The sequence below is a fragment of the Hylaeus anthracinus genome, unplaced genomic scaffold, assembly GCF_026225885.1.
Source record: "Hylaeus anthracinus isolate JK02 unplaced genomic scaffold, UHH_iyHylAnth1.0_haploid 11989, whole genome shotgun sequence".
Classification (NCBI taxonomy): domain Eukaryota; kingdom Metazoa; phylum Arthropoda; class Insecta; order Hymenoptera; family Colletidae; genus Hylaeus; species Hylaeus anthracinus.
Genome location: NW_026534337.1, coordinates 1,136,821 through 1,163,577, shown reverse-complemented (window position 1 = coordinate 1,163,577; position 26,757 = coordinate 1,136,821). Strand labels below are relative to the sequence as shown.

Below are 26,757 nucleotides of genomic sequence, written 5' to 3'. Positions count from 1 at the left end.
CATCTCATATGTACAAAAAATATTGTATTCCTAATAATGAATAAACATTTTGTTTTACATGTTCAAACATATATTCTGTTGCGAATATTAGATAAATATGTGTTTTATCTACGGAAAAACATATTCTGTTGCGAATATTAAATAATGACTGTATACCCAGATAGCACAGGAACAGGACCGTCTTATGTACGTCCATGGAACGTCCGGTGCTGGACATTCCCAGAACGTTTTCTGTACGTCCATGGGACGTCCGGTGTTGGACATTTCCAGAACGTTTTCTGTACGTTCTCTGTACGTCCATGGGACGTGCGGTGCTATCTGAGATAATAATATTAATTAATATTAATTTACAATTGTAAATAGTGTATTTTATATTCGGAAAAAAATATTCAGTTCTACATATTGGATAAATATTATATTATAAATAATATTAATAAATAATATTTATTTTGTTTTAAAAAAAGTATTTTTCCCTAAATTTAGAAAGTTTAGAGCGGACGTACAAAATTTATGTCCCATGTGAACTGGACATAAAATGGACGTCCATGGGACGTCCGGTGCTATCTGGGTATTAATAGTAATATATTAATTAATAAAATACACTTTACATATATGTTGCATATATAACGAATAAATACTACAAACTATTTGATTTTTATGAAATAAGTATCGCATAAATACCAATTAAGAAAGAGACGTCGTATGATATGTAGGCTATTCGATAGATAAATAATATTTACCTTGTATCTATACTATTGGAAACGACGGTCACAACTCTCGTACCACGAGTCCGTTTATTGTAAACCATAATACTATAACAACAACGACGACGACGACGATGACAACGACGGCGTCAACAATGACAACAACAAAGACGACGACGACGACGATGGCGACGACGACAACGACAACGACAACGACAACAACAACAACAACAACAACAACGACAGTAGCAACAGCGTAATACAACTTATAAATAGTTCTCAGACAATTCAAATGTCTTTTCAGTCTGGCTGGCACTTGATGTGTAACAATTACACCTGCAACTGTTCCAACTCCTGTTACCACTCAACAATGACCATAGGGTTTCTTAAAATTTATTTAAACAAAAGTACGCAAAAACTCACGAATTGGCCCGATACATTCTTTTTCTTGTACTTTGTGGACGATACAAACGTACATGTTGGTGGCTAACTCTAAACTGTGATCCACGAGTACTTGACCAGGTAGACTGAGGACGAATAAATGAAAGTTCATAGCAGTGAAGAACATACAGTGTCTGATGGCTTGGTCGAGTTCGTCTAAGTGCACAATGACCTGGTAACAAAATATCGACGTGATTAACAATATTTAAAAACATCAATGTCATTGCGGACAATTATTCTTACTTGGTAAGCTGTGATACTAATGCCGACCATGTTAAATCCTAATTGAATCAAATAATTATTTCGGTTCAGGCTGTCCAGGAATTTGAAAAACCTCAAAACAGAATAAAATAACGAATCTAGTTGAATTCAATAAAGCGTTCAATGATAGATTCTAATTCAGTACTATTTAATTGCTACAAACCTGATGGCTTTATTGTGAGCTATGACACACTGCCTAAAGTCTTGATATCCTTTGCTTTCTGCAGCACGTTCATTTTTTGATATAGGATTATTTTCTGTTGCTTTCTGAACCTTATATCTGTATTTATCAGAATTACTCGAATAAACAAACGTTGCTTTTATTGCTACAAAAGTGATAGCTATAAATGTTGATGAACATAATGCTGAACATTTCAAATGAAATGAAAAGAAGTTGAACAGTTGCGATATACATATTTAAAACTGCTTTATATTTTATTTGTTCTATCTGTTTTTCGAGACCTTATATATGGATCAGAAGCTATAGCTATAGCTTTATAAAGTGGTGGAAACCACCCATGGAGACGACAAGGAGGGAAATATGTTTAGAACTACGCTTTTTTTGTGATTTGTATGCATTTCTTTTAGCAAGAAAGGATTGTATAAATATATAATTTAATGAAACTTTGAGAAAATTTTAAACATATATTCAAATAAATATTGTAATTTTTTTGAAGTAATTCTTCGGAAAACATGAAAGATATCAGTTGCCATCCATCGGGGGTCGCCATCAAACGTAGGTGTTTTGGATACATTCTGGAGGCAACCATAAGAGATTTAACTTTAAAGACATGTCTTTCTTCTATAAGAACTTATATTTGGAGTAATATGATTGTTTAAAGTATCTTTTTATTTAAAAAAATATTATATAATAATGGCAAAAATTTAAAACACTTTTAAAAATGCAATATTCAATTTTTTTGATGAAAATTTAGGTTCATATAGAAGAAAGACATGTCTTTAAAGTAAACTTAAATCACTATTGATTTCAGGTGAAAACTATGGTCTTCAGAATGTACGCAAAACAGCTACGTTTGATGGTGACCTCCAATGGTTGGCAACTGATATCTTTCATATTTTTCGAGGAAATACTTACAAAAAATTACAATATTTACTTCAATATATGGGGCATTCCACTACAAATTGGACGGTTTAAACGAATTTTTATTTTTGATTTCCTTAATCTTTTGGTATTTTTGAGTACCCCTCAAAAGAGGCTTCCTGGTAAATTTTGAGATTTTTTTTATCACTGGTTCAAAAAATATCGAATTTTCAAAAAACCCGCTCTTCTTTGGTTTCAGGCTCATAACTTTCTTAATAATATATTTTTTACGTGTTAACGTACGTAACATGTGTGTGATGAATATGTGGTAAATGGAGGGTGCAGGGTATAATTTTGCGGAAAAAATCCAAATACATAGAATGTCGAATGTTATATGGGTATAAACAAATGGCGAAAATTTTTTTTTATTATTAGGGCCGTCTGTACTGTTCGGAGCTACCTGCTGAAGTTATTATTTGATTCGTCTTAAACAAGTGGTAGAGAACAATTTTTCTGTTATATGAACTTTTTCTATCTGAACAATTTCAAGGTAATTTTTTGAAAAACGTTGCATTTTGGTCTCCTTTGCTCTTCCATTTCTAGTTAAATTACGGAATGCGGAGTGCATCACTACAATCAATCGTGATCGTTACTACGCAGCTATATCGTGCATCGTTCCATATGTTGTGTTTATAATTACCTACATACGGCGAATAATCCAGAAGCATGATGAACAATGACCATGTATACAGAATCTGCGGCGACTATAGTTAATATAGCTATAGTTGCACTGAACGCCGTATGGATATATATGGTATAAAAATACTCGTCACCGTTTACGAAATAATTAAGGTTTAATACTTGCTCTCGACGTCGAGTCTCATTCAGCGGTATTATGATATCCATTACAGGATGAATCAACGGAAGCGATACAAATATTAGCAAACACGATAATAAAACAACTAAAAAGTATAAAGGAAACTAACTTCATGTTAGAAGTATTCAAAATTTAACAAATTAACAGAAACGTGGAACCTTCTTTTAGAATTGATATCTCCTGCAAACATAAATCAGAAAGTCTCTTAGCATTTTACAATCTAAGGCATCATTATGTAAATTTAAGTAGGTAAAGCTTGCAGGTGTGATATTTGGCACGTACTCAACTGACTCAAAACAACGCATACCAGAATTATCAACTCTGAACTTTAATTGCTGCCTATACTTTCATGGCGAAGTTGCATGTTGCAAAATTGTATCGAACTTTTAAATTTTCATCAGCACGAGAAATTGATCCTGAACGAAGGTTACACATTTCTATAAACAAACCTTGTACATTTTAAGTTTTTCTACGAGACATATTCCTACAAGTAGTAATCCTTTTAAGGCGTGGTAGTTACCTCTTGTAGTTATTCTTATGTATATTCGTAGTTTGTAGAAATTTCAAAAAAATGCTTTACATAAACTCTTTAAATATTTTTGTTAACAGATAAGAAAACAAGAGAAATGGATATATTGTTATGTATTTTTAGCAATCAATCATTCGGACACAAAGCTTCAAATGTAAGTTCGTTATTCTTAAATTTTGTGTTTCTTCGATGATACGTACAAGTATACAGGGTGTCCTAAAAATGTTGTAACACCTTGAATGGGGTTGTTCGGGAGGTGATTTGAAACAACTTTTTCCTTAGCGAAATATTATCCGAGGCTCCGTTAAGGAGATATTAACAGAAAACCCCGACCAATCAGAGCGCGCGTATACCGTTGAAGCGCCCGCGGCAGGCGTAGACTGCGCACTAGGCGGCTTCGCTCATACGCTACCGTGGCCGCTCCAACGGCATACGCGCGCTGTGATTGGTCAGTGTTTTTCGTTAATATCTCCTCAACGAAGACTCGGAAAACATTTTCGCTAAGGAAAAAGTTGTTTCAAATCAACTCTAGAATAACCCCTTTCAAGGTGTTACAACATTTTTGGGACACCCTGTACACTTACTCCCTATACAGTTTACCACTTGTAGATAAACAACACCCTATTCAGTGTGAGTTACCTAAATTGTTACAAGTTATTTATTCGGAAACTGTTGGTTGACAAATTACTTTTTTGTCTTATATTGAACAATGTAGCTGCCAGTAAATAAGGATATTCGTAGGGACAGCGAGAGAGAGAGAGAGAGAGAGAGAGAGAGAGAGAGAGAGAGAGAGACCATTCAGCAGTTCCAATACATCACATGGAAGGACCTATCGTCCCATACAATACTAAACAAAAATTTGCTGACATCACTGATAGTGTCTGGGAAAACAACTTGTAACAGTTTAGGCAGCTTGCGCTGTTTACAAAAATCGAACAAATATTAAAAGTTTCTATGAAGTACCTACTTCTATACAATTGAGCAATTTTACTTCCTTTCTGGGTGAGTACATCTAGAAAATGGCCTTCATCATGGAGCTGTAACAGTTCCCACTCTTCTTTGACGGAGACATATATGCTTTTGAACTATAATATTATGTATTTTAATGATTTTATACATTATAACGCTCCTTTTTCAGCAGGAATGATATTACATACATTTTCTCTGTTCATTTGTAGGCTTGATAACTTAACAATAGCGTTAGCAAGTGTTACTAAATGTGGTAGACATTCGATACTTCCATCCCAATCCTTGTTGTTTAATGCTAGGTTCAAGTAGAATAACTACCAAATCGCGTGTTGCGATTGTGTAACAATATCATCTGATTATTCATTTTGATATGTAGGATTTGTCAGTTTTTAGTGTTCTTATATTTGTATACTCGTTTAATACGTTAAGCTCCACACTGATAACGTGTTAACGTTAGCAGTATTAACAGCTTTATATTCGATTAATAGCATACATTAATGAATCAGTGTGTTCCGCTTACCGAAGGTAAAATCAGGCTAAGGGTAGAGCCCACCACAAAAGTTACAGCAATTTTATTACTTTTATTTGTTTGGGTTGGAGACTGCCCCAAAAATATCATGTAGTTCTTAAGCGTTTTGTAGTAAGAAATCTCAAATATATTGGATCCTCGTTGTTCGTCTTTCTGAAGCACTAAATCATCTGAGCTTTAATTATGGAACATGTAAGCTATGTTAAAGACTCTGTCGCATCAGTGAAATGTGTGGTATAACAAAAGTAATGGTAGCATGTTAGTGCAGTCGTCTACATCGTCTACATCAAAGATGGGAATTATGACCATTTCAGGGCTCTCTCTAATTGTAAACTAGAATGGTCGTGTTGATTATCCTTGGCCTCGGATATTTTCACGGAAAATGGAACATTAAATGGTGCACAATTTCAGATTTTGAGGAAATTTGAGTACGTTGCAGTCTTTAATAGCACGTGTACTTAAACATAATTCCTCATTGAAAATGTTTAATAATAATAAACGTATTTCAAAGGTTTTCCAAAATTCCACAAAATTATGGATTTTATAGTGTTTGGAAATCAGTATTACATTTATTTCGAAAAATTATAGCGGCTGAATTAAAATACAGAGTGTCCCAAAAATGTTGTAAAACCTTGAAAGGGGTGGTTCAAGAGGTGATTTAAATTAACTTTTTCCTTAGTGAAAATGTTGTCCGAGTCTTCGTTGAGGAGATATTAACGGAAAACACTGACCAATCAGAGCGCGAGTATGCCGTTGGAGCCGCCGCAGTACTGTATGAGCGAAGCCACCTAGTGCGCAGTCCACCCCTTTCAAGGAGTTACAACATTTTTGGGACACCCTGTATAGACAAAAATGGGCCTTTGAAAGCTTATACAGAAGATAATGAAGTACCAACTAAAAATTGTTTCGGTTAAAAGAAAACTGTTTTTACCATATTTTTTTACAATTTTTTTTAAATAAATGGATAATTTTTATAGCAGCCTTAGTTTTAAAGATCTAAAGAAAATGGAGGAGATAGTCCCATTTATCCCCTTTAAGGAGAAACTTTGAAAAATATATGTCATTTTAAAATTGGTCGAATAGAAACTTTTTTAAGATTATCTGTAGAAGAGTAAAGAGTTGACATTTATGTTAACGTTATATGTTATGTCTCTCTTTGCTACGTACAGTAGGCCAGTGGCACAAGATTTTACACAAAAGCAGAATAAAAACCAAAGTGTGAAAATTAAATACTGAGTAATATCATTATCTCCTAAATTATTTCGTACATTATGTTGCAAGATGTTAAACAAATCTATGAAATTGTAGACATTTATTATTTGCAAGGAAACAAGCTGCTTTTACCGACATTTTTTTGCAAGAACTGCAATTCTTTATATCATGACAGTCATGAGCAACAATTTTTTGTATCGATCTCTCGCAATCGCACTATAACTTGCTAGTAAAACGATATTTTTAGTTGAAACAAATTCAGCCTACTTTTATCGTGTTAATTAATAGACACACAAAGTTTTGAAACAATCAGTACCATACTTATTTATAAGAAAAATTGTAGAGATTGCCTCATTTTTCGGCCGCTAAACTAGCATAACCCCTTATGTTATTCGATACGTCAAATTACCACTCTACATGTCATATTTTTTTCAATAATATGATACGTTCAATGGGAATTTTTTAAACAATATTTTAAAGGTTCAAAGTATCTCTCTATATACCTAAAAAGAAAGTTTGATTATATTCGCCACAAAGGTGACATAATAACCCCTTAATGCGTCAGGCTATGTGAGAAATGTAAAGGGAGGCAATAACAGGGTTCTCAACTCACTAGTGCATATGTCAAGCCAATCGCAGTATTGATTTCTTTACAAATTCTACTTCAAATGATGAAACATATCATTTATGAAATGTCACATCACTTTCACGTACAAAGAATAGGATATATATAGTGAAGTCATAAATTAGTCAAGGCGTGAAAGAGGGTTGATTTCTGAATACAAAACGAATAAACAGAGAAAAAAATGAGTAAATAAATATCTGGAAGTATCGTGTTTTGTATTTTACTGTCACTAACTACTGCGTCCGGAACTAAAGATGGTATAAAATTCTAAACGATGTAAGTTACAATTTTATCCCTCACAGAGGTAAGTAGAGTTGCCCCTGAAATAAACAAACAGAATCGAATTTCATTGCCTAATAAAAATTGAAATTTGTATATGTAAATTTCGTTGTATCTTTTAGGAAATGTTGTCAATAAATAGACGCGGTTTTTCCTTTAAAAATAGTCCGAACACGATCATAATTGGATGTTCGTCGAAAGTGATAAATATAATTAAAAATAGTTGAAATATGCCGTGTTTGTACTCATTTTCATTGCGAAATGTCATTAATACGTTTACATATTTATTGAAAATTAATCTATTATAAAAATAAAGTTAAATTGCGAAAAAATGAATCGAAATTTATTTTCAATTTAAAAAAAATAGAACAATATTTAGCTCACGATGGAACTTGCGCCATTAAAGGAGGAATGAACTAAACTTTTTTTCAAGAAAGAAAAGAAAAAATTTTAAACTAGCAGAAAAAATTGTTTTTTTCGAAAACTAAAAATTTTGTAGAAATTGGATGGCAGGAGTCGAGGCGCGAGTAAAATAAAATTAAACAGAGATTAAATGACACACTAATATATATTTAATAAATATTAATATACATAGAGGAACTCAGAGTGATGTTGAGATACTAAACGTAGAGAGGGAAACCCCGACAGGGCTGCCAACTGCTACGTATGCATCGCAAGGCGGTAACAAAGTTCAATTCAAATATTTCGTTTTGTAATTTTTTCGTAAAGATCATTCAAAAACAAACATTTTGAAAAATACCCGCATTATTTGATCAATTTTTTTAACAGTTACAGCTATTTAAAAAAAGAACACCGATTTTTTTAGAAATTCATATCTTTTCTTTGGTTGAATAAAAAAATTTGAAAAAAATCACAACAAAGTATTTAGTAGGGTACTGAAGCATATAAAAATTTCAGGTAAATCAAAAGAGGTCGGGCTTAAGGAAGTGGACTCCCGAGCCTTGTATGCGCTCGTACGCACTCAACAGCTCCACATCACTGTATACGTACACGGAACTGCAAGGGCTTGCGTATTGTCCTATTTTCGTCTCGACAATGCAAATTTGAGACCTCCAATAATCGTTTCCGCTAGATAAATGTTCAAACTTGTACGCAAGCTCCTATAGGTAGTCTACTTTTGCTTCTTTGTGTCATAATTAACAATATTCAGTAGCGTACGTTTCAGCAGCGTTAGTTCAGATAACGCGGCAGCACTGTCGCACCACCATATTGGTTCTTTTGATCGCGAAATATTCTGAATATTATTAATTATGATTCGTCCAAGAAAAACGCTTACGATATTACTCCTAACTTCAATATACGATTCTAAAAAACTTTGCTCAGAAAGACGATATTCAAATGAATTGTAATGTTTACTAGATTTGTATAGATAGTATTCAATGTATAAAATAAGTCAAAATGTTAACAACTTTTTAAATAATAGGGTCTGGTTGGGAAGTACATTTAAGTAAAATTGTAACTTTATGGTTATAAAAAATTGTCCGCAATTGTCCAAGGTTTAATTGCTATTACAGGAAAGAGTGAACCATCCTCTATCAGATTCTGCAAAGATCGGGTGCTCCTTCATGCCCCTTTTTGAAAAATTGGTGATTGTACTTAGTGGGACTCATACAGAAAATGGTATGTACGTTTGTACGCTTACTTCTATGATTATTACGTACATCTTGTCATTTTTAAATTACTAAATACATTCCTGTCATATTTAGTAAGAGGTTTGAGTCGAATTTTGGTTAAATAACAATAAGTATGTCAAACAAGTGAAAGATATTGACGCGTTACACTTTATATGTGAATATTTGGACACCCTGTAGCTCTAATTGATTTATGCTCATACAATTTAAGTATCATAGTATAGGGAATAAGTTCCTAAAATTTCATTAAAATATTTTCAAGAGAACCAAAGTTACGGATTTTTGATTGCCGATAGCCGTTTTGTCCCACTGTGCGCCGGGGACTACGGAACGCCAGCGCCGGTGAAACTTTTTGGAACTATAAACGTCGTGGCAAACCTGGTATAAAGTAAACTGGAGGGCGGCGGTCTCCTTCTGCGAGATAACCTCTTCGCAGAAGGAGGTCGTAGAGCGGGATCGAGAGACTGCCGATCCAGCTCGACGGTCCCGGGAGCGGCGGCGATCTGGCAGGGGTCACCTCATCGGGTCCCCGGGATAGGGATGGCGACTGCTGGTGGGGTGAAATCAACCTCCGCCGCCGGCTGATCACTCTGGAGGGTGACAAGAGATGGGGAACGGCATATATAACCACTGTCCCCCCGGGCGGCCGCGATACCCAGGGCGGGGGCCATGTGTATATAACCTGTACAGCTCATTGCTGGTTAGTTGGCTCGCGGCAGGTCGGCACCCCCACCCGCACGCATCTTCGGTCCTCTAGAGAGAGGGACGCTCGGTCCGCCTAAACCACCCCAGATTCTCCCATTTTTTTGAGTAGCCAAGCTGCATAGGCATAATAATGCTGCAAAATGCTTATTTTTACCTAGCCAATACCACGAATACACGAAGATGCATGCGGGTGGGGGTGCCGACCTGACGAGCCAACTAACCAGCAATGAGCTGTAGAAAGCGGCCGCCGAGATGGAGCAGTGCGGGGCACGGCCTCCCTGCACTGCAGAATGGAAGGTGATAGGGAGGGTCAATATATCCCCCCCTCGGGGCACGGCCGGCCATCAAAGGCTAGATGACCGATCGAAGGCTAGGGGGAATCGCGGTAGTGTTCTGCAAGAGTTCCCGTGACTCCCCCGATACGCCAGAAGCCGGAAGGGCGTCCGAGGGTCGCCGTGGAGTTTAGTGGGTATTCCCCTATCCCCCCTCAGAGGGGCGAGTCCCACACTACCCCCCTCCCATTCGAGGGGGGGTGTACGTAGAAGCATTCTCCACGTAAAAAAAAAGTCTGGTATAAAGTAGGATATTACCATGTGATTTGAGGAGAAGGCGCGGAATACAATTAGTCATCGAAATGCAGAAAATGAACTTCATTTTCAAATCTCCTCTACATCATCTACGAAAAAAATATTACTACGTAATTCTCGCTTTCACGTGATACGATCTGAGCGCCAGTTCACTTGAAAGCGGAATAGGTAGCGATTATTATCTCGAACTGAGGTCCCGCCTCGTGTATATTCTACAACGTAGAAAATGCCTGGGGTGACAGCAAGAGTGAGCGAAATAGAGTAACAGGAAACAAGTCTCACATTAAAGTAAAATACCACCTTTCAAGTTGGGAAAAATACTGATATTTAGGAACACTTCTTGATGGTATAGAATATCTACTTTTAATGTTTTGTAAATATTTTAAAAGTACATGTTTTGAATAATGCTTCTGTCAAGTTTCGTAAAGAAATGTTAATCTGTATAGAAAATTTAATTAACCTTGTATCACATTAATGTATGTATTTTTATGATTCACATGAAATTCATTTATACATATTATATTGGTAAAAAGGTACAGAATTTTGTAATAATAAAACTTACTATACTTTTCAAACGAAACAATAAATACATTAAACAAATAGATACTGACTTTTGAATACGCCATTGTAGAATTCTCGTTGCTTTCAAATTATTGTTTTTATATAAAACAAATGCAAAATTAAATAAACGATATCTAGTACACGCACATCAAAGCGTAAAACGTTCATAGATAGAGAAAGCCGGATCAAAGAACAGACTGAAAATTCGGCATTTTTGCGGGACCAGCGTGGAATGTGTTAACGTGTGACCGAATTTGCTCATAAGCTAAATTTTGTGCCCCACTGGCAGGGTCGACGTTAGGGGGGGGGGCACCCACCCATTTGGTTGTCCAAGTGGGAGGGGAGGTGAACCCCTACGTGACGCGTCCCCAGCTTGCGGATAGGGGAAGCTCCCCGGCAGGAAAGACCGTCTAGGACGGAATACCCTCAGCCGGGGAGTCGGGGCTAGTCCCCCGCGGACAAAACACCTAAGGAAGTGATATGACACGTTGGCAGCAATGCTGACATGGCCACAGTAAGGATTATGGCACGTTGACAGAAATGTCGGCAGAACCACAACTAAGGACATCCACCATCGTATGAAAAGGGGTCACGGAACCATGTAAATGGATCCACCAACCCCACGGAAGGGGTGGTGTCCCTTGCCATAGAACAAACAAATAGCAACACGGGCACCAGACGGATCGAGGGACGTCTCGCAGGAAAATCGCACACAAACGACACTGCGGAGACCCCCTCTCCGCAGGGTGTAGAACTAGAGGAAATAGCAAGAGCGAGTAGAGCACGGGACAGGCAAAGATACCATGTCAAAAGCAGGGACGCGCCGACTGCGCCTCAGCGCGTCCACCGAAGCAGAACACAATAACCATCTAATCGAAAAGAGGAGGGGGATGAAACCTTGCAAACCCGCGACTATTTAGCTAGAACCTCCAAAGGAGGTGGGTAGGGGCAAGAGGGTCGGGGGGAGTGCTAGGGAATAAAATGGTAGGGGGGAAGGGGTGGTAACACTAAAAGGGAACCAATCCAGGCAGAGATACGGAACACTCTGACTGAGAGCGAGGATCGAATAACGACCTCAGGCATAGTATGACAGGGGGTGGATAGGACCCTCAACTTGATTCATAGTGTAAAGGGGTGAACAACGCAGGCTGGTACTGCAGGTCCTGAGGGATGCGGATTGCCCGACGTTCAACTCCGCTTCGGCATTACCGAGAAATAGGTAGAATGGTCCCGCTTAATAATGGACCACCCCCAGCAGAGTAGCGCGCATCCTTGAAAGGATAGGCCCGGGTCAAAGAGAAAACGAGGATCGCCCAAAACGCGGGGTCGAAACAGGAAGCTAAGGTAATGAGTTCCCGCCGGCCCAAAGCTCATCGCTTAAGCCGGTGTGACCGTGGACCCGGCCAAAGTGCCAAGAGCCGCCCGAGGCGCCAGATTTCTGAAGGCGTCGCAGTCCGGTGTCCCTAGTATACGAATATACCGATATACAGGGTGTCCCAAAAATGTTGTAACACCTTGAAATGGGTGGTTCGGGAGGTGATTTGAAACAACTTTTTCCTTAGCGAAAATATTGTCCGAGGCTTCGTTGAGGAGATATTAACGAAAAACACTGACCAATCAGAGCGCGAGTATACCGTTGCATTGGCCGCGGTAGCGTCGACTACGCGCTAGGTGGCCGCTTTTGTACGCTACCACGGGCGCTCCACCGACATAGTTTTGTATAGTTTTTGCTTTGTTGGCCGGAGGGGGCCCTCGGTGCGGCCCCCGAGGTCCTTTTGGCTACGTGGGTCTTAGCCCCTGTTCCGATCACCCCGGTCTAGCAGTAAGACAGGAGAGGACAGTCACCCAGCCGTTGATTCTACCCGTTTTCGCTGGGTCCTCGCTTTCATTCGGCCCGGGCCATCGTTCACGAGGACGTCGCTACTTCACGGGGCGGTCCATCATTGGGTGGGGCCATTCTACCTATATCTCGGTAATGCCGAAGCGGAGTTGGACGTCGGGCAATCTACATCCCTAAGGACCTGCAGTGCTAGCCTGCATGTTTCCCTCTGCGCCGTGCCATCGAGACTGAGAGCTCTATCCACCCCTTATCATTTTATTCCTGGGCCGATAGTCGGTCACCTTTCTCAGCCTACGTGTTCCGTAACCCAGGCTGGATTTCGTACCTTCAAGCTTACCACCCCCCTTCCCCCTCTCTGACTTTATTCCCTAGCACTCCCCCCTTCCCTCTTTCCCCACCGGCCTCTGTCCGAGAGGTAATGTCTGGATTGCGAGCAAATCTATAGCCCTCCCTCCTCCTTAGTTGATTAGCCTATCCCACTCGATTCCTTACGCCAGCGATGTCCCGTTGACATCGCTTGACATTTGGATTACCGGCTTGTCTCTGTTTTTTGACACCCCGCGGGTCCTCTAATTAAGAACCGCAGAGTAGTTCGAGCTGCATCTTGGAGGTCAAGGCAGCCCCGCAGCTGCTCGTCCTCCTCCGCCGATCTTACCTATTCCTATCACGGGTCTATCCTATTTGGGTTTACAGTTTGTCTCGTTTGTCCCCGTAGCTCTCACTCCTTGCTGGCACGATTGTGATTATTGTGCGGTGACCACCCGCCTCAGGGTTCGCTTAGGATCCCCCTTTCCCTGTTGGGAGGTTTTTTGTTGGTAGTGGACATCACCTCTTACGGAAGGTTGTTGGATCCATTTTCATGGTTCCGTAATCCCCTTTTGTATGATGGTGTGTATACCAGGTACGGTCACCACCCGTCCTAGGTCTGAGCTCTTCCCATTCTAGGAGGAAGCGCGCTAGCCCTTCACTTACGATGGTTATTGTTAGTTTATTTGTAGTACACCCATTGCTGGGGGTGTCGTGTTATACACTTGGCTTGTGTGTGTGTTGTGGCGCATGTGGAAGGGGGCCCCGTCCTCGCGCCGTGCCAGTGGACCCCTTCCTCGGCGAGATGCCACAGTTGACCTCCATACCAAGGCGTCCCCTGTGGCTCCTCTTTGTGTCGGAGCGGTTTTTGAGTCTTCCTTAGTTACACGCGCCATCTTTTACCCTCGTGGGATATAATTATGTATTTCTGCTACTTGTTAGGCTTCGTTCATTTTCATGGGTTAATTTCTGCTATGTAGGATGATATTTTGACTGGTTTCAGCGTTGATATCATGTCTGGTTCTAAGAAGGGTTGTTCTAGGTGTTTCTTCCTAGTCGTAATCAGTCTTGGGCACTCGCATATGATATGCCTTGTTATTTCTTCGGCTTCCGCGCATTGTCTGCATAAGTTTGAGTCGCTTCTGTGTATTTTGTAGAGATATGCATTCAAATGCGTTCAAACTATAATTAAAATGTAATTTTAGTTATAGTAGGGCTTCGATTACTTCGACTACAGTTTATCCAAATATTGATCATTTGAACACTACTTTAAGTGGAGTAATTGATATTTTTAGTTAAGAAGATGAGAAATTGTGCGCATATCCGAACCAATTGATATATGCGTATAGCATAGTGTAATGTGGCATATATTATTCACACGCACAGTCGAAAGTAAATTAAAATGAAAAATTGTAATCAAACGCGTAGTGGAATATTGAACTCGAAATTACAGTTCATGATGTAAATATACAAAAATGTAGACTACGGTGAAAGTTCATTAAATCACAGTAAGATTTATGTACGCTTTCATTACTTATATAATAAAATTTTGCCCTGAAATGCGATTTGTAAATCCAAGCAATTTATAAAATTATAGAACTAATTGCATCTATAAAATACCATTTATAATCATTCGAACGTCTCTTTCTAACAGAGATGATTAATTAAAGCACAGTATAATGATTCATGAGCAACATTTATTGTATAGAATACTTATACAAATTCACATATAACGTAACGTTCAATATTATTTAAGTATTTCATTCTACATTTCAAATTTTAATGTATAATTCTACGAATATCGAATACTGTGTATCTTTTGTTTTTCATGATTATTATTTACATAAGAATTTAGCCCATCTCTGCTGTCTAAGCATTAAGAAAAATTTATACTTTTAATCTGAAGTTTGTCTATTATTATGTATAATTTGATGTATTATATATGTATTGTATAGTTAATTTTTATATATGTATATAGATAATTGAATCAACAGAATGTTACCTCCCGCTGTTATTACTGGAGAAGTATCAATTATAAAAATTACAACTTATATTACAATGTGTTCTATCAGACAGATATATTCAGAAGAACAAAAGAAACTCTAAACGCAATGTTTAATAAAGGCGATTTATTGAACACGTGTGTTTTAATTATCAACTGTTTAATAAATGGTGTAATACGATTTACTCAATTGTACATATATTTCTTTGATATCTTTTGATATTACTATACCAAAGAACTCACTTGCCTATCGAGAGTAAGAATTTTGTTATCTACATTTATTAAATAACTGTACATTTCAAACAAAGAATTACATTTTCTATACTTTGAAGTGAACATGTCGTTTATTTCCAGTAAATCATACGTGTTCATAGAATAAACTTTAATGAGAAAGTACTAACTGTTATTTCATACAATTAATTTCTCTCGATTAGGTACTTTCCATCATCTTTTTGTGCATATGAGTTCATCTATGTGGGGTAAAGTAAACGGTTCTGACAAATCGGTGATTTTTCGAAGGTATTGCAACATTACATACGACTCCACCGGCATACTCGCGCTCTGATTGGTCGGGGTTTTCTGTTAATATCTCCATAACGAAGCCTCGGACAACATTTTCGCTAAGGAAGAAGTTGTTTCAAATCACTTCCTGAACCACCTCTTTCAAGGTTTTACAACATTTTTGGGACACCCTGTATATACCCCTGACGGGGCGTCACGATAATCTTGCCCGGGGCGCCAATATTGCTAAAACCGGCCCTGACCACTGGTTTAGAATGATTTAATAGCTTGGGACTACAACATAATTTGACAAAACAAATTAAAATAAGTTAAATCTCACCGGTTAAAGTCATTTTCCCGATATTAATCACTTTAGTACTGTGGCCTATCGTTTCACGTGGCACTGCAACAAAATTCGATAGTTTACTTATTGCTGCAATGTCTAACTTTTAAACGAAAACTTTCTTAGACGTATTTCTTTCCAACTCCTCGAAAAGACTGTTGGTTACCCTTAACGTGGAAACGCATTTCTTTACGAATTCAAATGTCTTCGATGACGAATTGAAATATTCATCAATGAAAAAGTCTGGCGACAAATTGCTGAAATTTAACAGTCGACGCGATATGGTAACCACCGTGCTTAAAATATTGAGGATATTCCGTAAATGTTCACTTGTCACAGCGAACGACTGGCGTTCCCCGCACCTGTCATTTTCTTTTCTACCTCGGATACGTCGTAATTCAATAATAATATCGTAATGTATGCCTGTCATTTAACGAATGACAGTTATAGCCGATAGTCGAGGATGAGAAGGAGATAGACCAATCGCTTCGTCAATGGAAAAGTAAAATGCATACATAGAATTCTAAAAGGGCTGACGGTACAATACACGAACTACTATTAATACAATTGGCGCCAAATCAAGTGGTCAACCAGAGCCATTCAGGCACAGCTCACTAAAAAGTCTAGCTACTTTGCTGCTGGTAGCTTGTCTCCTCACTACGTCTGATTGTTTCTTTCAAACCTTTTGAACCTGGATTTTAGATGTGATTTGGTACTGGCTTTCGTTAACGCATTTTTCTTTTCTGAATCAACTTTGGACAAAACTAGTACGTATACAAATTATCCCTTTCGCAGCTACTGGGACACGTGCGTTCCGTAGTTGTTTCATTACGCCTGAATTTTACATTTTAAATGGATTTCTTTTGTTTCCTATCATTGCTTAAGATTTATTCTAAAAGTAGTACATTTTTGAAGCGTTTACCAATAGATTTTGATGTTCAATTTGTAATTACTCAAATGGTGAAAAAAAGTGTGTACTAAGTAGTGGCGTCTATTGAGCGTAACTTCTGTTTTTCTTCTAAATTTAGAGGTGGATAGTAAAATTCTTTATAGAAAGTAAATATTCTTTTGAATAATTTATACTTGGTAAGTCAACAAGCCATTATTTATTTAAATTTTCTTTTTATTAGCAGTGGAACATACATATTCAGGATGTCCCAAAACTCGCGTAGGAGGCGGAAATGGGTGGTAGCTGAGACGATTCTGAATAATAATTTCCTTTACAAAAATGTCGGATGTGGCTTTGTTTTTGAATTATTAACGAAAAACACTGACCAATCACAGTGCCCGATTAGCGCGCGTTCAGTCTGCTACATGGCGACCTAGCGTAACCAGCCAGTCCCGGCTCGAGTTGGTCGGTGCTTATCGATAATAATTCAAAAATGAAGCCCCATTCGACATTTTTGCAAAGGAAATTGTTGTTCAGAATCGTCTCAGCTACCTCCCATTTCCGGCGGCTACGCGAGTTTTGGGACGCCCAGTATATACCAGTATAGTTTTTATTTGTTCTGTTCCGTTCATATTTAGCCCGCGTGAAAACGAATGATGAAGCCATAGAAGAACTGGTTACGAATGTGTGTGAAGTTAGCCCCGCCCTAGTAGCATTTATGGTTGGCCAACAGTTTCCAATAGTTGGGAATCAGTTGGGATATAGTTAGTGCTTTTGCCTACAAATGCCCAAATAGGGGCCTACGTTAAAAGGATTATGACAATTTTCGTACAAATACCCAATGTTGGGCTAACAATTACTATAATTGGTTAATTAACAAGAAACTTGCAACAATAATACTACGTCGGACCAACCAAAGCACGTCAACGCTTAAACGTTGTCCTTAGATGTTGAGGAAATCTTGTTACAAACAAGAACCTGTTGTTCATTCTATTCTTATTTATGAATAACACTCGCGGTTTTTCATCGTTGGGCAATAGATGGCCCACTGAAGTTTCGTTATGTACAGTATATTGAACTTTATTAATTGATTATTCATCAAATTTGTCTACTTTAATTTCAGAAAGCAAAAATGAAAACAAATGAAAAGCATTGTTGCCGGCACAATGACGGGGCGAGTCTTTCGACTCTTGTTTCTTTTAATTTTTAATCGATGTGATGCTGGGCGGGCATCGTTGTCACTAGACAGTTAATTTTTGTTATCCATTACCGTATTTTATGTTACGCATTGACATTTACAATAAAGCACAAATAATGATTGAAAATGACGTGCGTGAAGTCAGTCAAAGCCAGCGAATTACGAATATAATTCGGAACGCGAGTGTTTTATTTTTTGAGTTAAAGGTGAAATGACTGTTATATGTATATTGTGTGCAGTTGCATGGTGTCTTGCTGTCCGTTTCGAAAGACGAAAGATCCGTCCGTACAACAGTAATGCGTATTGTTTTATTGTGTTCTATTTAATATACATTTTTAGTTCATGTGAATTTTTATTCCTAACAACGACGGTTATAAAACAAAAAACTTTTCTATTTTACTTTTACGTAATGTACAAAGTAATTGAATTTGAATCAACTCAAGATGGTGACAATGGAAGTGTTGGTGTTGTACGATCGGAGTGGCTTATGTCTTCAAAAAAGAATGCATGTGGCCTCCATATAAATTAATGGGAAAATTTAATAAAGCTTTACAAAGGGGGATAACGCCCGTTAATGAACGTTATACACCCAAAAGTTGAATAAAAGACTAACATTACAAAATTTCAAATAAAATATTTTTCAAATATACAAATTGGTTTTTATTTCAATTTTATTATTCAATTAAAGTATAAATCTCATATGTAAAAGAAAATAATCTCCAAAAACATTCTGAAAGCTGTTTTATTGAAGTGTAGTAGAGTCAATTGTCTGCTTACTGTTGGTTTATTGTACCTAGTTAAGAGTTGGCCCTATGGAAAGAAATTTTCATACAGGCCCGATGGAAGAAAGCGCACTGAAAAATTCAGATTGCGATTGTGAGAAAACCACCTATCTGACAATCCCCGCTTTTTGCACACATAAAGAACATATCAATCGCTACTTGTTCCCAAAAGGCCAGCGTCTCAGTTTAAAAAATGGCGGAGATACGAATTTGTGAAGAAACGCTGAATTTTCCGGTTTTCTAGATTTTTCTCCGTTCCTCATTATCCGATCGAGACGTTCGACGTCTCATTCTGTAAGTATTTTCATCGCCTAGATTTTATCTCCTTGGAGCATTGATATTGCTGCATTACTTTAAAATTTATAAGCAAAAAACGACAAAAATCACGATTTTTTAGCATTAAATTGTAAACAACAAGAAAACGGAACAGAGTTGGGAGTGAAAAACATATACCTATTAATCTACGCATCCCCTTTTATGTAACAGCACAATCAGTTTGCTGTTACTATTTTTGTCACAAAAACGCTGTTTTAATTCTCTACCAATTGGCCTATATATTTGTGATGAATTGTGCCGTAAACCGCAAGTCTGTAAGTCAAAGAGTACTCATGAAAATAGACCAAACAAAATTTTTGATAGCCCCGCACTTTTCCAATTCGGAGTTTTTCCTTTTTGTACCGTATTGTGCTATGTTTGTGCTGAATTGTGCCGTAAATAAGAGTTTCATAGCATCAATAACAATTATGTGCAGAAATAAAACCTAAATTATACTAGCCCCGCACTTTTGCCGAAACAAACTTTTTCTTCTATAAAAAGATGCGTTCTAACTTGTACTATATTGTGCCATTGATAGAAACTCAATATCTCTATTCATTTTGCAGATAAAAAATGTTGAATTTTTAGAAATAAAAAATTTAATATTCGCACAATTTGCGAACGGCGACAGCTAATCGAATTTTGCAAGATGTGCTAAATTGTGCTATTACGATACACGAGACACGTGCGTTAAGGATTGAGATTAGCTCGAGGGTCATCTAAAATTTATAAAGAAAGGTGGAGGTGATTAAAAATATGGATATTTCTGAATTTTCTTTGATTATGCCGGATTGTGCTAGACTAGCACAACAACTTTTCGTTATTACAAAATCGCATTCGCATTCGCACGCGCTCGCGTGTAGCGGAGTACAGTAATGCCTCGATAAATGCACAAGCTCGGGATTGAAACTCTGCATTTATCATTGAGATCCTACATTGTTTGATCTTGAATCAGAATATTCTGCAAATATATATGTTGAAAACGTGTATTTCTCAACTGTAATGAATGGTTATATAAGAAACTATATTTTGTACATCTATTTTTAATATATGATACCAATAAATAATATATGTAGGATTGGGTCTGAGGGTTGTGCAAAAGACAACACATATTATACACTAAAAGTTTAATAAAAAAAAAAATTGGAGTCTAATATATCAGTAATATACTACATCCGCACACTTTTGAAATCAATCACGACATAATTGGGAACATATTTACTTGTAACAACTTATTATGTATCGAGTAACTAAAAAAAGATGCATGGTATATAATTCAAATTATATCGTGTTTCGTCTCATTTTATTCAGAAAGATGCCATAAATCTGTTGATAAAAGTTTCATAATTGCATTAGTATTGTTTCGTTCCGTCCGCTTTTGTTATTCGCCGTCCTTTACTACGTTCGAAGTTGCCGGCAAAGATCAAACAATGTGGGAACTCCATGATAAATGCACACTTTCGATCCCGAGCTTGTGCATTTATCGAGGCATTACTATACTCCTGTACTTTGACTGAGGTTTACGGCACAAACGTAGCACAAACGTAGCACAATGTAGACAATTTAAAAAAATCAATAATTCGTAAAGTGCGGGGCTAACTTCACACATATGCAAAACTCCGAGTTGACTTCAACGACAGTAGCGGAAAAAGTAGGAAGCTCCGGGACAAGGATAGATAGATCCTTGTTTCTCCAATGATGCTGTGACAGAGAGGGAGATACAACAATCGGAGGAGAGACAAATACAGAATGATGTCAAACATTTGTAATTTTCCAAACAGTTATTTACATCTCATGAGGTGAGGAAGCGACCTTTCCGTCTGATTTTTTTTTTAAACAACTCCTTATAACATTCCGCTGTGGGCGATAGTTACAGATTTTGCAATTTCACTTTTGAAACATGCTAAAACTGCGTTCAAAGGCACGAAATTTTTTTTGTTTTCAATTTAAAAAAAAAAACGCTTGATGAGACGATAGATTTACTTCCCCTGATTACGAAATGCATAACTATTAAATGTTTTTTTCATTGTTATTTCTCCGTTGGTGGGCCAGTTTATCTCCTGCGCACCCTTAACCAATAAAAAAAAAAAAAGAAATGGGCCCCTGAGACAAAGTTCAGCCAATATCCATTTAGTTATTGTAAAAATATACGTATATATACTACAATAGACGTATTAAAATTGACATATATTTTGAAGCTTTTGTGGTTGTTTTTATAATGGTTAAAAGTCCTCGTCTGAATGATCTAGTTTACTAACGGCTCGTTTTTCTTGTCCAACCTTTAAATCAAAATTTCCAATTTCTGGTCCTCTTACAGAGTCTAAAATATCGTCGTCTTCATCATCATCATCATCGAGATCACCATCGATCAGTAAATCACTATCACTATCTAGAGAACCCTCGCTATCGTTTGACTCTTGAATAGTTCCCCTCTGTCGCCCTGACATGCTGCCATAAATTCGACGTTGTGATATTTGCATTCTTGATGCACGGCCAGCTATTGTTTTGTATAAATAAGTTTAAAACATCAATTTTTAGACTAATGATTAAAGATTTCTTGAAACAATTAACTACATTGTAATATCTTTTACCTGATTTTAATCGACTACTCTGAGTTCTTTTCTCAGTATTTTGTTTCTCTATATCACTGAGAGGAGGCGGAGGTTCTTGAAGATGTGTGGCTAATATAGAATCGTTTCCTTCCATCATGGTTTCAAAATTGGCATCCTCTGCTCTCATTTTTTCCAACTGCTTTCGTGTTGCTTCTTGCCTTTTGTTACATAAAAATTATAGTTAGTTATATATAATATTAATACAATCACAAGATTTCAAAAAACAGATACAGCATATTATATTATGGAATAAAAAAATGCTTTCTGCAATAATTAATCTAGAGCATTAATAAATTGCTATTTATTTATGAATTTTGTACTCAAATGCCACTGATAAGAGCTTTTTCTTTTACATACTCATTTATGATCTCTTTCAGAATAATTTTTTGATAAGGAAATATTAATTCACTAAAGAAATACGTTAACTGAAGAGTAAGAATTTAATATTATTTTAGAGAGTTAATGCAGAATATGCCTTTATCGAGAGTGAATTTTAAAAAATGAACTGTAAGAAACCCTGCCCTATGTCATTAATTTCACTTATCAGAGTTAATATACATACCGCCTTTCAAATCTTTCTTGTTCTACTTTAGCTGTATCTTCATATAAATGCTCAAGATATGCAAGATATCGAAATTTATGTAAATAATCGTCATATAAAGATCTTAATTCTACTTCCAGTTTTTCAAATTCTTCCATAAAAGCTGGGCGTACTTTTTTTAATGTTTGTAGTCTTTTCTGATTCCTATCAAGTTCTGCACGACGCCTTTCAATTCTCACATCCAAATTTTGTTCTGTATCCTTACAAATAAAAGCAAATTGTATCAAGAAAATTAATATCTTGAAAATAAAAAGGAAAAAACGAGTAATACCTTCACATTATCGATCTGTCTTTTGGTATCATCAATTTCTTTACGTATACTTTCGATAACATTTTTTAATGCCATTTCAATTTCTGATGTATCAAACTGTCTAGCAACTTTAGAGTTACGAATTTCCCGAAGATCAACTTCACGTCCCAATAAGTCAAACAATGATGCACCAGTCACAGTCAACTGACTAGCTAACTGTCTAGTTGATTTGAGTTCATTAACTTTATCAGAAATATCAAAATTAGTTAAACTAAAGTTATCATTGGTTATTACATTATTGCTGTTACTGTTGCTTTGAGCATCATACAATAATGTAGTTATTTTTAATAACTCTTTTACAGCATAGCCATCAGCTTGGTATAGTTTCTTTGTGTTTAACTTAACATTCGTTTTTATTGCCTACATTAAAACCAATTAATAATATCAATTTCTAACATAAAGAACATAAAAATATATTTCATTATAGTTGTTTAGCAATTTAAATTTATAATAAATGTTATAAAAGTTACATTAACTCATATTTTCTGATACATTTCAAAATAAGTGAATATAAGCATTATTAATTATTAATTTCCCTTTTTTTACCTGAACATAACAATTACCAAATCGAATGTTTTTTTGTTTTATTTAAAAAAAATAAATAATTGATTTTAGTATGGTATACAAGTATACACTACGAATTCTGTGTATTTCTTTCAAGATTAATAAACTATGTCTTTAAAAGTGAAAATATTATTGTATTTACAATTCTGCTACTTCGATTTATTTTTCTTCAAAACAAAACATGTTTTTAATATCTATTTGCTTCAATTAATAGTAGATATATAAATTTCATTATTACATATTGTTAGTATACATCATTTTAACGGAATTTGTAATGTCGAGATTTATGCGAGTGATGTTACGGGTAAACATAAGAAACAAATAAAGTAAAATAATACTAAAATGAAAATATGTAATATAGATAAATAAATAAGACAATATAATTAAATTTAATTATTTTGGAATAATGATTAAAAATTTTAATAAACCATTTTTCTTACCATGAATTCGGCAATAGCACGAATTAATACAATACGTTCTTCTTCGGTGTTATGTTCATTAGGTATGTCGGCATCAGGATCAAATCTTTTCACCAACCAAACAAGAATTTCTGCAACTAATGGAAAATTCGGTAAACGAAAATTTCCAATAGAGATCAGTCTCGAATAACCGAGCACTCGCATCATTTCCGTAAAATCTACAAAAAATAACGATTATTATGATCATAATATTATGAAATTTATTACATTTATAATGAAAACATTAGTTTATCTACTTCTTAGGTCACGATATGACATTTCCGAATGGAAATGAATGAAAATGAATGAACCACAATATTTTTCCAATGTTCCTCGTTATGTTTTCATTTACGCGCAATGCGTTTCCAGGGAAACGGGTTACACCACATATATGTAACCCGCTGAATTATAGTAATACTATAAATACTATAACAAACTATATTATAAAATTATTGGTATAGTTCAGTGACGTAACTATATATAGTTATATAGCCATACACTTTTTTAATTCATAAAAATAGACAATGACCTTAAAAAAGTATTAGTTTTTCGAATTCTGTGAACTTATTTCACGGATATTTAACTATCACTCCCTTTGCAATTCTTATGGCACGTTGAATTTAGAAATTGATGTTCATTTTGTAATATTACTCTACGGTGAGTTGCTATCTTTGTGGTTAATATATAACTTCATAAGTAAGACGAATCCAAGAATAAATGTCCTTACAATGAATAAGATTCGATTTCAAGTATACAACCTCAATAATCAAAGAACCAAGAGAGAGAGATAGTTCTTCTATCAGGTCAATGTACCAGGTATGGCCAATAATTGGTTGAGGTATTTCCATGTGCTTTTTTGACTAGTAATAAAACCACCAAAATAAATGTGCTTACAATGCGAGATTAAAGTTGTATAAGAGCCTTGAATGCTAAGTTTGATGAATCATAGAAGTAAGAAAGGTTGATTTTCAACATTGGGTTTCCTGGTTTTGGTCTTCAATAGGAATCAGAATGTGTTCAGTCATCCCCAGACATAGGAAGTTATAGGTATTATATAGTCCAAAAAGTTATATGTGGTACATATGTGAAGCATCTGATATATATTAATTGTTTTGACCCAGCTGTTTTCTATTTCAATTCTGTCTGTTTCTCTTTTAGAAATTAATTCTATTAAACTAAGATTGGTTACAAATCAAAGGCTTTAGCCAGAAAAGAAGGGATAATTTCCCCCTGTGTAAATGATGTTCATTTTTGTTAAAATGTATTCCTGTAAGTCTCAATTGTAATTTCATCAATGATTAACCAGAAATATTCATTGGGACACATATGTCCCACTAGAGTTGAATGGGTTAACCATCAACCACTGTAGTTTTTTTTTATATAGTGACATTTCATGCTTAAATTTCTCCATTCATTTTTCAATTATTGTTAAAAAAGGCTTTTATTATTAAACTTCAAGAACTATCATGTAATACATTAAAGATTTTAGAAGCAATAAAAATAAGGTGGCTAATGGAAGGTTAGTATGAACAAGTAATAGCTATCTTGTTTCAATGTAAAGCAAATTTCCTTATTAATGTTACATAAAATCTTACCTATAATTATAAAGATATCTATTAGGGAAATGTGTATTAACCTTGTAAACAATTTGGAAGTAAACTTTATACAGTGATCTACTTATAGTAAAAAGAAATAGGTTGAAAACATAATCATATAAATTCTACTCTTATATTACATTTCATTTATTTTAACAGTATGTTACTTTATATGCAATATATAATTACAATTATGTAAAGAAAACTAGAAATCTAATGAAGTTTGTCTAGATCTTTTATTTTCAGAATGCATTCGTTTTTCATAAAGTCTTTCTCTTGCTGCTCTAAGTCGTTGTTTTCGTTTCATTTCTAAAGACTCTTGAGATACCTCTGGCGGTGGCTTTATGACTTCTCGAATCATTGATCTTAATTTTTCTAAAGCATCAGCTAAATTCAATTGTTGCGATCTAGTTAATTCTGATTTGATTATTAAATAACCTTCCTTGGTAAGTTTAGATTTATACTGTAACAAATATTACACCAATTTAAATAGTCTTACTTTGCATGAGTGCATCATAATCTCTGTCAATTATCAAAATGAGTCTTACAAAACCTAAATTACAAACCTTATTTGTTAATTTTTCTTTAATTTCTTCCGATAACCATTTAGCATTTTGTATTTGGAACCTCACATCTACTTTAGTATTTGTACGATTTACATGTTGTCCTCCAGCGCCGCTACTACGGCTATATGTTATATCAATTTCTTGTAAGGGTATATAGCCATCGAATTTCACATTTGGATCTTCAGGAACCTGAAGGGATCTAATACTATAGACATTACTATGGTAGAGACTTAGTCTAAAAATTAAACTTTTTGTAATTTAAAAATATTAAGTTAAAGTTTTGAAAATAGACAACTAGAAAATTATTATTACTATTTGTTTTAGCTAATTATAAACACAAATATCGATATAATAATAAACCGACAGTAAATTATAATATAGAAAAACTTTTTCCTTAATATAATGGAACGAAAGACTTACAAAGGTTGGTGTGTAAAGTTTTAGGTTACTTGTCGGATACAATTTGTCAAGGGACACAGCACTTTTATAAGCAAGTGTTCTTCCAAGAATATTACAGAGACCCTGTTGAGTTTGGTCAGATTTAAAAATTCTAAGACATTGTCGACCAACGATATTCATTTTGTTTGTTTTTTAATTGTCAGAACCAGTCGAAGGTGGTGTCGCAACTACAGTTTATTGTAGTTGTATCATATAACATAACCTACAATAACCTATATTCATATACTATCGTGAGGTATATACTATACAGGGTGTCCCAAAAATGTTGTAACACCTTGAGAGAGGTGATTCGTGAGGTGATTTGAAACAACTTTTTCCTTAGCGAAAATGTTGTCCGGGCTTCGTTGAGGAGATATTAATGGAAAACACTGACCAATCACAGCGCGAGTATGTCGTTGGAGCGGCCGCGGTAGTGTAGGCTACGCGCTTCCCGACCAATCAGA

At 35.8% G+C, this 26,757-nt stretch overlaps 3 protein-coding genes and 1 long non-coding RNA gene across 8 annotated transcripts in view; 1 reads left to right on the top strand and 3 right to left on the bottom strand.

Moving 5' to 3' along the window:
• LOC128888043 (uncharacterized) overlaps positions 1-16,171 on the bottom strand; it is an 18,442-nt gene extending 2,271 nt beyond the window's left edge. Inside the window, exons 1-8 of the mRNA XM_054144651.1 lie at positions 15,963-16,171; positions 5,344-5,513; positions 5,012-5,137; positions 4,822-4,939; positions 3,149-3,410; positions 1,570-1,686; positions 1,389-1,479; positions 1,181-1,317 (exon numbers count right to left, since the gene is read on the bottom strand). Of these exons, the coding sequence (XP_054000626.1) occupies positions 1,181-1,317; positions 1,389-1,479; positions 1,570-1,686; positions 3,149-3,410; positions 4,822-4,939; positions 5,012-5,137; positions 5,344-5,513; positions 15,963-15,975 (1,034 nt within the window). The 5' untranslated portion in view covers positions 15,976-16,171. The remainder of the gene's footprint in view (positions 1-1,180; positions 1,318-1,388; positions 1,480-1,569; positions 1,687-3,148; positions 3,411-4,821; positions 4,940-5,011; positions 5,138-5,343; positions 5,514-15,962) is intronic.
• Positions 16,172-16,183: 12 nt separating this feature from the next.
• Positions 16,184-20,107, top strand: LOC128888126 (uncharacterized). 2 transcript variants are annotated; one of them, XR_008460179.1, is made up of 4 exons: positions 16,184-16,732; positions 17,978-18,258; positions 18,887-19,128; positions 19,232-20,107. It is a non-coding gene; the product is annotated as an uncharacterized LOC128888126 (long non-coding RNA). The 2 variants fall into 2 exon arrangements; XR_008460178.1 differs by having other exon boundaries at positions 18,887-20,107.
• A 792-nt stretch (positions 20,108-20,899) lies between these two features.
• Positions 20,900-25,267, bottom strand: LOC128888040 (clusterin-associated protein 1). Of its 4 annotated transcripts, none has more exons than XM_054144642.1 (6): positions 24,589-25,267; positions 23,677-23,873; positions 22,634-23,032; positions 22,324-22,562; positions 21,741-21,919; positions 20,900-21,646 (listed from the first exon to the last, which is right to left on the bottom strand). In XM_054144642.1, the coding sequence occupies exons 2-6, from the start codon at positions 23,860-23,862 to the stop codon at positions 21,372-21,374; spliced, it is 1,278 nt and encodes a 425-aa protein (XP_054000617.1). In that variant the 5' UTR covers positions 23,863-23,873; positions 24,589-25,267; the 3' UTR covers positions 20,900-21,371. The 4 variants fall into 4 exon arrangements, with proteins under 4 accessions (XP_054000617.1, XP_054000619.1, XP_054000618.1 ...); XM_054144644.1 differs by having other exon boundaries at positions 23,677-23,786; XM_054144643.1 differs by lacking the exon at positions 24,589-25,267 and adding an exon at positions 24,453-24,470.
• A 151-nt stretch (positions 25,268-25,418) lies between these two features.
• On the bottom strand, positions 25,419-26,589 carry LOC128888084 (peptidyl-tRNA hydrolase ICT1, mitochondrial). Its single transcript, XM_054144718.1, has 3 exons — positions 26,276-26,589; positions 25,856-26,044; positions 25,419-25,752 (listed from the first exon to the last, which is right to left on the bottom strand). Exons 1-3 carry the CDS (start codon positions 26,432-26,434, stop codon positions 25,495-25,497), a joined length of 606 nt encoding a protein of 201 aa, XP_054000693.1. The 5' UTR covers positions 26,435-26,589; the 3' UTR covers positions 25,419-25,494.
• Between the last annotated feature and the right edge of the window lie 168 nt (positions 26,590-26,757).

What these genes read in the sequence shown, in the direction of transcription:
- LOC128888040 (XM_054144641.1), bottom strand. Translation starts at nt 23,973, where the DNA reads ATGTCATATCGTGACCTAAGAA. An exon ending in GTCATATCGTGACCTAAGAA is followed by an intron (nt 23,874 to 23,951) that starts GTAGATAAACTA and finishes TATTTTTTGTAG; the next exon opens with ATTTTACGGAAATGATGCGA. An exon ending in GAGTAGTCGATTAAAATCAG is followed by an intron (nt 21,647 to 21,740) that starts GTAAAAGATATT and finishes ACAAAACAATAG; the next exon opens with CTGGCCGTGCATCAAGAATG.
- LOC128888084 (XM_054144718.1), bottom strand. Translation starts at nt 26,434, where the DNA reads ATGAATATCGTTGGTCGACAATGTCTTAGAATTTTTAAATCTGACCAA. An exon ending in AACTTTACACACCAACCTTT is followed by an intron (nt 26,045 to 26,275) that starts GTAAGTCTTTCG and finishes AGATCCCTTCAG; the next exon opens with GTTCCTGAAGATCCAAATGT. An exon ending in AAGAAAAATTAACAAATAAG is followed by an intron (nt 25,753 to 25,855) that starts GTTTGTAATTTA and finishes TATTTGTTACAG; the next exon opens with TATAAATCTAAACTTACCAA.